Here is a 12,143-nt window from a genome sequence, read left to right on the forward strand (position 1 = left end):
CGCTGGGGTTTTGTGTTGGGGCTGCGCTGGGGTTTTGTGTTGGGGCTGCGCTGGGGTTTTGTGTTGGGGCTGCGCTGGGGTTTTGTGTTGGGGCTGCGCTGGGGTTTTGTGTTGGGGTTGCGCTGGGGTTTTGTGTTGGGGTTGCGCTGGGGTTTTGTGTTGGGGTTGCGCTGGGATTTTGTGTTGGGGCTGCGCTGGGATTTTGTTGGGGTTGCGCTTGGGTTGTATTGGGGCTGCGCTGGGGTTTTGTGTTGGGGCTGCGCTGGGGTTGTGTTGGGGTTGCGCTAGGGTTTTGTTGGGGCTGCGCTAGGGTTGTGTTGGGGTTGTACTGTGGTTGTGCTGGGGTTGTGTTGGGGTTGCGCTAGGGTTTTGTTGGGGTTGCGCTAGGGTTGTGTTGGGGCTGCGCTAGGGTTGTGTTGGGGTTGTACTGTGGTTGTGTTGGGGCTGCGCTGGGGTTGTGTTGGGGCTGCGCTGGGGTTGTGTTGGGGCTGCGCTGGGGTTTTGTTGGGGCTGCGCTAGGGTTGTATTGGGGTTGCGCTTGGGTTGTATTGGGGCTGCGCTGGGGTTTTGTGTTGGGGTTGCGCTAGGGTTGTATTGGGGATGCGCTAGGGTTGTGTTGGGGTTGTATTGTGGTAGTGTTGGGGTTGCGCTAGGGTAGTATTGGGGTTGCGCTAGGGTAGTATTGGGCTTGTGTTGGGGCTGCGCTGGGGTTGTTGGGGTTGCGCTAGGGTTTTGTTGGGGTTGTATTGGGGCTGCGCTACGGTTGTGTTGGGATTGTACTGTGGTTGTATTGGGGTTGCGCTAGGGTTGTATTGGGTTTGTATTGGGGTTGCGCTAGGGTAGTATTGGGGTTGTGTTGGGGTTGCGCTAGGGTTTTGGGGTTGTACTGTGGTTGTATTGGGGTTGCGCTAGGGTTGTATTGGGGTTGTGTTGGGGTTGCGCTAGGGTAGTATTGGGGTTGCGCTAGGGTAGTATTGGGGTTGTGATGGGGTTGTACTGTGGTTGTATTGGGGTTGCGCTAGGGTAGTATTGGGGTTGTACTGTGGTTGTATTGGGGTTGTGTTGGGGCTGCGCTAGGGTTGTGTTGGGGTTGTACTGTGGTTGTGTTGGGGTTGTATTGGGGCTGCGCTAGGGTTTTATTGGGGTTGTGTTGGGGCTGCGTTAGGGTTGTATTGAGGTTGGGATTTTTTCAAAAGTAAATAAAAAATATATATATTGATGACGATATGGCGACTAGTGTTGAGCGCAAGTGCTCGCTACTTGTTTGCATCGGGTGCTCAAGTGACATGCTCGAGTCTCCGCCCCATATGTTTTGCGGCTTTTATGCAGCCAAAAACCCACGCCATGCACGAGCAATCCCGGCATGCTTTTTTTTTGGGTGTTTAACAACCGTGAACATGCGGGGCGGGGACTCGAGTATGTCACTCGAGCGCCTGTGATGCATGGTGCCGAGTACCCGATGCAAACTCAACTAGCGAGCACTTGCGTTCAAGACTAATGACAACATATTCAATATGATTACCTAATGTTATCAAATTCTGTGTCGTAACTCTGGGCTCAAACTGTACACTATACCCCTTGATAAAAACCTTGAGGGGTCTATTTTCCAAAATGGGGTCACTTGTGGGGGGTTTCCACTGTTTAGGCACATCTGGTGCTGTCCAAACGCGACATGGCGTCCGCTAATTATTCAAGCAAATTTTACATTCAAAAAGTCAAATGGCACTCCTTCCCTTCCGAACTCTGCCGTGTTCCCCAACAGGGGTTTCCCCCCACATATGGGGTATCTGCTTACTCAGGAGAAATTGCACAACAAATGGTATTGTGCAATTTCTCCTGTTACCCTTATGAAAATGCATAATTGGGCCTGAAAAACATTTTTGTGGGAAAAATGTGAATTTTATTTTTACGGCTCAATGTTATAAACTTCTGTGAAGCACCTGGGGGTTCAAGGTGCTTACCACACACCTAGATAAGTTCCCTGAGGGTCTAGTTTCCCAAATGGTGTCACTTGACGGGGGTTTCCTTATTTAGGCACATCAGGGGCTCCCCAAATGCAACATTGCGTCCGCTAATTATTTCAGCAAATTTTACATTCAAAAGTCAAATGGCGCTCCTTCCCTTCCGAGCCCTGCCGTGTTCCCCAACAGGGGTTTTCCCCCACATATGACGTATCTGCTTACTCAGGAGAAATTGCACAACAAATTTTGTGATCCATTTTTTCCTGTTACGCTTGCAAAAATCTAAAAAATTTGGTCTAAAGTAACATTTTTGTGAAATTTTTTTCTTCCACATTACAAAAAATTCCCGTGAAGCACCTGAAGGGTTAATAAACTTGAATGTGGTTTTGAGCACCTGGAGGGATGCAGTTTTTAGAATGGTATCACTTTTGGGTATTTTCTGTCATATAGACCCCTCCAAGTCACTTCAAATGTGATGTGAAAATTTGTTTTGTAAATTTGTTTGAAAAAATTAGAAATCGCTGGTCAATTTTAACCCTTATAACTTTCTAACCGAAAGAAAATGATGGTTCTAAAATTGTGCTGATGTAAAGTAGACATGTGGGAAATGTTATTTATTAACTATTTTGTGTGACATATCTCTCTGACTTAAGGGCATGAAAGACCAAAGTTCGAAAATTTTGAAATTTTCAACATTTTCACCAAACTTCAGATTTTTTTCACAAATAAACACAAATCCTATCGAAGAAATTTTACCACTATCATGAAGAACAATATGTCACGAATCTCCGAATCAGTGGGATCCGTTGAAGCGGTCCAGAGTTATTACCTCATGAAGTGACAATGGTCAGAATTGTAAAAATTGGCCTGGTCATTAACGTGCAAACCACCTTCGAGGTAAAAGGGTTAAATTTGGCACAACAGTGACATTACCTAAATCTGGATATCACTCAAATTGGTGAAAACACGAGAAGAAAATTTAGTCTGGGAAGCTGGAAATAGGCCTATAGCAACATTAAAGGAGCAGTAGGAATGTATGCCAAGTGGAGGTTGTGTACTGTACGTGACAACAATCTTCCATATTCTTCATATGTTTTGCCAGTGGGATAGGAAGAGAAAAACCTCCAAGCTTGGAGATGTTTTACCAAAACATGGTCTGTTTTTTGGCCTTAATTCCAAATGGTATGTTTTTGAAACACTCAACATCACCAAAAGAACACCATTCCTACAATGAAGCATGGTGAAAACAAAATTATTCTTGGGAGCTTTATTTCAGCAGCTGAAGTTGGTTATTTAGTCGTGATGAGGGAAATATGAGCAATTCCAAATATCAATTTTACTACAAAACTTTCAGGCCTCTGCTATAAAGATGAATTTCAGCACGACAATGACTCTACCCTTAAATCAACAAAAGAATGGCTTTGCCAGAAGAAAATCAAAGTTTTGGAATGACCAATAAGAGGCCAGACCTAAAACCTATTGAAAATCTGTTGGCTCACCTGAGAGGCATCTGTACACATGAGATGCCCTCACAATCCGACAGATTTGGAGCACTATTACAAGGAAGAACAACTGATGATGCTTCGTTTTAGGGTGGGGACAGAGGCTATGGCAGTGACCGCAGCCTCGGCCCCCCGATGGCATCCCGTTTGAGTATCCTAACATGCACTAATAAATTCTCAAATGAATCATACTGCATTTAACAATTGTGTGTAGACATTTTAAATCCACTGTATACCTTAGCTGAGGTACTGCGAATGTGGCACTGGTGATGGTGTCTAACCTCAAGATTCCCTCTTTAATATAGCAAGCCTTATGCCGTCAACAATATTGCCACTCCTTGGGGTCAGTTCTTCCTATTCTACATCTTCCTACCCTTTTCATCATGTTCAAAAGGATATCAACAATCCCAGTAGCTCCAGACTGGTCCTTTAAGTCTGGTACATTGAGGTCCTGTATCTGCTGGCCCCATGCGCCTGCTCCTCTTAAGATGATCTGCTTTCTCAGTGATTGTTCCTACACCATTTTAGAGCTTTTACATTTAATAGTGTGGCTGTTAATGTCCCTATTTATAATTACATCGTTGTTTTTTTTGACAGTCATTAAAGCTTAACCGTTGTTTTAATTTTTAGTTCATAAATCAGTAGTACAAATGTAAATGGGTAACTTTGTAATATATCTTATCAGAGAAATCTGCTTCTTTCTAAGCCAGGACTGATCATTCATTATCGAAATTCTCAATTCTGAGGTAAAATCTTTATTCAGTGAGTACAGACTTTCCCATTACTGAGATAGATGGCAGCTGCTACTGATAAGATTCTATCTACATGGGTGGGAGAGGAGGAGGAGGGTGCAGCTTTGCCTCTAGCTCCTCCCTCCTCCCCTCTACATAGAAAGGTGACAGTTGGTATTGATACATATCGAAAATCTTTTTCCATTGAAAACAGATTTAACCTCAGAATTGAGAATTTTGATAATGACTTATCAATTCTGGCGGACAAAGAATCAATAGTGTATGAAAATAACATTGGGTACTTGGTTAACATAATTTTGATAAAAAATGGCCATCCCACCACGTCAAGGTGACCCTTTTCGGGACGATCCTAAACTCTAGTACGAAAACCTTACCATATGTCAAATGACATAAATGTGAATAGAATCGTCACCTTGACACGGTGGGATGGCTTTTATGTTTTTTTTTTTTTATCAAAATTATGTTAACTAAGTCCCCTATGTTATTTTCATGTACCATGTACTTTTGCTAATTATTCATTTACTGCAAGATATTTGCTCATTTTGTTATTCCTTAGATTTTGTCTGTTTAGTGGCCAGTGTGAATATGCGCCTACACGTTACATGCCTACTAACTTATATTCTAGTTAATTTCATTAAGTTTTTGTTTTTAATACCTTGTAGATAATCCTTTGCAGGCAATGTCAGCCTAAAGTCTGGAAGCCATGGACGTCACTAAACGCTGGGTTTCCTCCTTTGTGATGGTTAGCTTGACCTTTACAGCAACTGACTTCAATTTTTGCTTGTTTGTGGCTGTTTTCTGCCTTAGGCTATGTGCCCACGATGCAGAAATGCTCCGGATTTTTTCCTGAGCGTTTCTGCATCTCCCTGGCAGAAAAAAACGCATGCGGATTGTACATGCAGTTTTCCTGCCAGGGACATGCGGATGTGAAGCTTTCTTCACTTGCATTTCCGCATGTGGATTGACGAGCGCTTTCCAAGCGATTTTAGCATCACTTGGAAAGTGCTTGTCAACTTGGTCACACTATATAAATCCATGCAAACGGCATGGATTTATATAGTGTGACCCAAAAGAATGTTAAAAAATAAATATATACTTACCTTCTGATGGCCCCCGCAGTCTTTATTCGCTCCGCGCTGGCTTGCCGGCAACTCGCGGTACACTGAAGGACCTGCCGTCACATGACTAAATGACATCAGCGCTGGTCCTTCAGTCCACCGCGATCTGCCGGGAAGCAAAGACGAGCACACCCGGGACCATCAGAAGGTAAATAGAATATTTATTTATTTTTTATTTTATTCTTTTTTTCACAGGTTCTATGGTACCTGGGTCTGAAGGAGAGTCTCCTCTCCTCCAGACCCGGGTACCCATCCACACATTGAAACGCATGGAATGCGCATCTACAGATGCAATGATGCATAATCCATGCTTTCCAATGCAAGTCCGTGGCGGCGAAAACACAGCACTTCCGCAAAATAATTGGTAATGCTGCGTTTTTTTCCGCAATGACAATCCGGAGCAAAGCACATGCGGATTATCATTGGGGAACATGGCAGGCCTTCTACCAAGCGTTTTTTAAGCGTTTCTGCAGCGTTTTTGCCGCTGCGGAAACGCTTAAAAAGCGCTTCGTGGGTACACAGCCTTAAAGAAGTATTCCCATCTCCAGAATCTTATCCCAATATGTAATAGGTGTAATAATAGCATATACCTCCAAATTAGCAAATCAGAAAAACTATACTACATTTCTAATGGGAGGTATTTGTTAATATTATTATTATTATTATTACACCTACTACATATTGGACTAGGATCTTGGAAATTAAAATACCCCTTTTAGTTATGTCTTAACCCTTTCACAACCTTTGACTAATCCATACATCATGGCGTTTGTGCGGGGCTTAAGTTAAAGCAGAGACCTGGCTCTCAGCGCTATGAGCATTTTAACCCCTTAATTCCACTATCGATTGCAGCATTTAGAAAACTGGAAGAGGGAGGGGGCTCCCGTCCGATCTGCGCCCCCACGACGTCATCGTGAGGGCCCGATCGTTGCCATGTCAACCTGAGGTTCTTTATAACGACTTCTGAGTCACCAGGCTACGGCAAGCCTTTTAGACCATGCTAATAGCATGGTCTAAGAGGCTTCTGTCAGTGCAGCACTGACAGGTATAAAGCAGTGCTGGTGCATTGCAATGCATTATACCAGCGATCAGAGTGAAAAAAGTTAGTCTTATACAAGGACTAAATAAAAAGGTAAAAAAAAATAATAATTAATTGTAGAAATATATATAATATATATATAAAAAAAAAATCACAAAATAAAAAAACAAAAAAAATTATACCAATAACAGATAGGGACGTTTCCAAGAGGAGTCTGTAAGAAAATAGACTACCTCCGAGGGCAGAAGGAAAGGGGAGGATGGGATTCCAGGAAACCACGAAAGTGTTGGAGAATAAGCGCTGAATATCAGAACATGGAAGTGGACTGAAAGCCCCATAGAAGCACCCTGGATGTCATCAGATTGATGTTAAGTATGTTCCGCCGTAGATGACTATGGACGAGAACCATCAGATGAGGCTATCTCGAGACCCATGTGATGAGACAACCCCTCTCCTGTCGAAGGCCTTTTGCCGGTTAGGAAATCGGTAGAACTTAACTTACTGTGGACAGGAGAACTGCTGAAAACACACCGGCAGACCTAGTTCAGTCCATGACTAGATACCTCTGCTGAGGTTGATCAGGGTAGAGTTCCACCTAGAAAGGAGGGAAAATCCTACCACTCTGAGTTCCAGATGAAGAAGCAAGAGAGGCTTGCCTAGCCTACGAGTGATCCTGAAATGTGCGACACTGGAATAAACTTTTGAGTTGAGGGAAAAAGCTGTCCATCATGAACTTCCTTAGATCTGGAAGGGTCTTTTGCAAAAAATGACAGCAGAACAACCTAACAGGCCTAGATAAGAGAGTGCTTGGACGAGAAGGATATCAGAGCTAATTAGTTCCAAGAAAAGTAGAAAATTGTTCTGCAGAGGAAACCTGGTCAAAATAGCGTGCTCCTACCGACTAGACACCAAGTTGAGATAAGAGACGATTTGACCTGCTAAAGGTCGAACCCGAACGGAAAGTGTGCTCCTTCGGCATCTGCGCCGAAGAAACAAGAAGCTAATGCCGTTAGAAGGGCGGAAAAATAACGTGGAATATCACAATTGCAAGCCGCAGGACAACCACTAGATGTGTCAGGGTACTTTTGACGCTGATGGGAGACCCACAGGTACCCAAATGAAGAGTGGGGGCAGAGTTTTCTTCCAGGCACCATACGCCCCAGCTCCTGGAAGAACACATTAACATAAAGGATTAAAAGATGATTTCTGCTCACTAAGACGGCATGAGGCATACAGGTATGACTGTTTTAACTATTGTAGATCCTGTATGCCCATATTAATAGGTTAGGTACGTCCAAGGGGATGACAGATTCCCCGGGACCTATCAGACCTCTAATATGGGCATACAGGTGATAGAAATGTGAATCTATAGTTACCTGTATGGCCATATTAGAGGTCTACTTGCTTTGTAATAGCTTTTTATTAAATTAGTTTTGGCAAGCTTCGCATCTAGGGCGAAGAAATCCCCGCCTATTAGCTTTATTTCCATATCCCTCTCCCCTGCACGTCACAGGTGCCTGTGATGTGCAGATCCCGCACCTGCGCAACTTACCCTGTAAGTAAGTGCAGTCTGTGTAGCCTTGTGGAGCAGGAAACTTGTGTGCAGGCGCCGGGAAGGCAGAGTGACTCACTGGCGCCTGCGCACAAGTTTAATTATTAATAAGTCATTAATATAAAAACAACAAACCTAAGATTGAAACTGGCCTTGGTGCACTCAGCCCCTTTTCAGCCTCCTACTGATGCTAAGCTAAAACTGACAAGCTTGGCTCCGGTTGGTGGCTGTATACTACTGAGGAGGAGCTAACTTTTTTATTGTCTAGTGTCAGCCTCCTAGTGGCAGAAGCATATACACCCAATGTTTCCTCTTTATTCCAATGACACAAAAGAGAAACTGGTATCTCTGAAAACTTCATCTTGTCCCGCAAAAAACAGGCCGCCATACAGCTCTGTCAGCGGAGAAATAAAAAAATTACAGCTCCGAATATAGCGATGCAAATACAATTCTTTGTTCTATAAAAATGTTTGTGTAAAAGCGGCAAAACACAAAGAAAATGTAATCATCATGACCCAAGGAATATAGCTGCCTTATCAATTTAACCATACACGTAATGGCATAAAAAAAACAATTCCCGAATTGCTGTTTTTTGAAAATTCTGCCTCCCTAAAATCAGAATAGAAAGCAATAAAAAAAAAAAAAAAAGTTGTGCCCGAAAATAGTACCAATATTATCGGCAGATATGACAATTGTAGCTCTCAAAATATAGCGATGCAAAAACTTATTTTACAATAAAAAGTTTTTAATGTATGATGGCAGCCAAACATAAAAAAGAATATAAATCTGGTATCTGCGGTGCGGGCACCACTCCAGGCACGGACAGCCGAGGCTTGGCTTTCACTTAAACTGAGCTCCGGGTGGCGAATGTGCTGGCACTGCTCCTGTGCCCGCATTATTGCCATGACGTTAATTTACATAATTTTGGGGGAACTCCTTCCCTACCGTGACGTAAACTTACTTCAAATGTCATGAAGGGTTTAAATCTACAATAGCTTACTGCCCTTCAGGTTTAGTAATTACCGTACATGCTCCTCATGTACAATGGCAGACTTGCTTGTGCATGCCAAGTGCAGCACCTATACCTCTACTGGACTGCAGTCTAGTTTTCTTCTTTACATATTCAGCGAATGGGCGCATGTGTATGATGTTGCCACCTACTGGGCAAAGAAATGATTTCTTCTAAAACAGAGATTACATTACTATTGAGTCAGGTACTTAGTGGTAGAAGGAAGACGAGGGGTGAATGGTAGCAATGGGCACATATGGCCAACATATGCAGCGTTTAGACCATTAATTGCTCACCACCGTCCTAACTCATAGGAGGCCAAACTACCCTAAAAATCTGTCTTGAATTCTTCTTTTCCATTTTAAGAAATTAATATTTTAATTATATAACATGCTTTCTCTGTAATGTGCTGTGATATATTTCAACTTAAAAGTGCTACTTATGTTTATTTTATTGTGGCGTTCTTTTTCCAGAGAAGCGTTCCTTTCTTCATGAACAGATAACGCAAATGATAAAAGAGAAGTTTGCTGAACTGGTATCTAAATATCCAGAATATGAAAGCTGTGGAAATTCTTTAGCTGCGTTTGTATTGGAAACAGGTAAGACTTTCAAGATGCATACATTGCACAGTAGAAATAACTATCACTAATCCATTTAGAAAACCTTCAAGAACATGCAAAATGATGTTTTAAAGAAGTTGTCCACTACTTTTACATTGATGGCACCCCCGCCAATCAGCTGTCATTGGTGCTGCCGGCCGGAAGTGCTCACCTGCGGGGCCCCGCCGTCATGTGGTAGTGGCCGCCACAGTGTACTGCACATCCGCAACGCCACTTATTCAGTTGAATGGGAGGCGGATCCGTGTGCGGGACCCCGGCCGAGCATACATTGATGCCCTATCCTATGGATAGGGCATCAGTGTAAAAGTAGTGGACAACCTCTTAAATCAAAGTTATGTTTATGTATATCAGCGCTGGGGTAGATGCTGACTGTCGCACAACTGTGATCTGTATCTTAACAGCGGTCGGAGCTGTGCGCCAATTGCTGCTGATGGCCATTTAGATATCTGGAGCTGCTACCAGTGTGGCTTTCGTCGGCCCACTATGCAGGAATGATGGGCTACCGTGGCAGTCTGAGTGCTGCTGAAGGCCCCCGTCACTTCCGTTTTACTACTCAACCATGGGCTGAGGTTTTTAAAAGACTGTGATGTGGTACTCCAGTATATAGTATAAGTGATCAGACAATTGGATGTTCAAGTCCCCTAAGACCAAGTTAAAAAGTCTTAAAGGGAACCCTGTCAAGTCCCTCATGCCCTCCAACCTAGCAGCATTCACATATGTATCACTAAACTCCCAGCCTAAGCAACCCTTTTTAATGTTATTCACTCATATCTATGTTAGAAAAAAAAAGTATTCTTAAGCTCCGCTTTTCCAATGCTAAACACTGCGCATGATTAGAAGTACAGAAGACTGGTCACGTATATCTTAAGGACTTTTTCCTCTGAAGCCGGGAAAAGCAGAGGTTTAAATACTTTTTTAAACATGGATTTAATGACATTATAAAAGCCGTATGGGCTAGGAATTTAACAATACATACAGTATGTGATTGCTGCTGGTTTTGAGGGCATGGGGAACCTGACAGGTTCCCTTTAAAAATCTAAAAGAAAATAAAACATACAATTTTAAATAACCCACCCTTATGGTATGTCTTTTTGTTTTCTAGAAAAGCACAAACCACATTTCATTTCAAATATGAATACATATGATTTGCGCTTAAAAGCACCAGCAGTGCGGCGGAGTATTAAAAAGTCTCTTAATTGTTATATGTAGTTGTGGCAATATGCATAAATATGAATAAATATGAAACTGTCTCCCTTAATGTGCATAGGGTTAGCGAATCGGTAATGGATCAGAGGACAGGAAGTACTGTAGATGTTATAAAAGAAAGGTACATGCAAGAGTGGTAATTAGCATAGACTGTTGAATCGTACCTCACAAAGAGTTAATTTTGCTTGCAGAGTGGTGAGTATGAGATGTACCTCATGCTGCTAGTCCAAGGTCCGGATGAGTAAGTTCAGTGTGTAGCTTCAAAGTGTTGTAGGGGTGCCCCGGCCAGTGGCACACGCTCTCGAAGTAGATCCTCCTCGGGAGGAAAGCTGGCAGAGACTCGCAGCGAGTCAAAGCGTTCGTGACGTCTTACTGTCAGAGTAGTACGGATAGCTGCTTGGACCAAAAATCCTACGCGTTTCTAAAAATGGCGGTTTCCTTCTTCAGGGTTTGTCAAGTATGGTAGGTGGATCCTTAAATGCAAGCTCGAGTGGTGTCAATCATCTCAGTGTTTGTCACTCATTGGAAGGCAAAAAGTTCAACTTCGCTATTCAGTCCTTTTGGTTTAAGTGTATCTACAGTGCTGGCCAAAAGTATTGGCACCCCTGCCATTCTGTCAGATAATACTCAGTTTCTTCCTGAAAATGATTGCAATCACAAATTCTTTGGTATTATTCTCTTCATTTAATTTGTCTTCAATGAAAAAAACACAAAAAGAATTGTCCTAAAGCCAAATTGGATATAATTCCACACCAAACCTAAAAAGGGGGTGGACAAAAGTATTGGCACCCTTTGAAAAATCATGTGATGCTTCTCTAATTCGTGTAATTAACAGCACCTGTAACTTACCTGTGGCACCTAACAGGTGTTGGCAATAACTAAATCACACTTGCAGCCAGTTAACATGGATTAAAGTTGACTCAACCTCTGTCCTGTGTCCTTGTGTGTACCACATTGAGCATGGAGAAAAGAAAGAAGACCAAAGAACTGTCTGAGGACTTGAGAAACCAAATTGTGAGGAAGCATGAGCAATCTCAAGGCTACAAGTCCATCTCCAAAGACCTGATTGTTCCTGTGTCTTCCGTGCGCAGTGTCATCAAGAAGTTTAAAGCCCATGGCACTGTGGCTAACCTCCCTAGATGTGGATGGAAAAGAAAAATTGACGAGAGATTTCAACGCAAGATTGTGCGTATGGTGGATAAAGAACCTCGACTAACATCCAAACAAGTTCAAGCTGCCCTGCAGTCCGAGGGTACAACAGTGTCAACCCGTACTATCCGTCGACGTCTGAATGAAAAGGGACTGTATGGTAGGATACCCAGGAAGACCCCACTTCTTACCCCGAGACATAAAAAAGCCAGGCTGGAGTTTGCCAAAACTTACC

The 12,143-nt window shown here is 42.9% G+C and overlaps 1 protein-coding gene across 1 annotated transcript in view; it reads left to right on the forward strand.

Moving 5' to 3' along the window:
* ADAD1 (adenosine deaminase domain containing 1) overlaps nt 1–12,143 on the forward strand; it is a 178,078-nt gene that overhangs the window by 56,171 nt on the left and 109,764 nt on the right. Inside the window, exon 5 of the mRNA XM_073655618.1 lies at nt 9,407–9,532. Within this exon, the coding sequence (XP_073511719.1) occupies nt 9,407–9,532 (126 nt within the window). The remainder of the gene's footprint in view (nt 1–9,406; nt 9,533–12,143) is intronic.

Source organism: Phyllobates terribilis, unplaced genomic scaffold, assembly GCF_046119375.1.
Source record: "Phyllobates terribilis strain yellow unplaced genomic scaffold, ASM4611937v1 Scaffold_1__5_contigs__length_1240528914, whole genome shotgun sequence".
Taxonomy (NCBI): Eukaryota; Metazoa; Chordata; class Amphibia; order Anura; family Dendrobatidae; genus Phyllobates; species Phyllobates terribilis.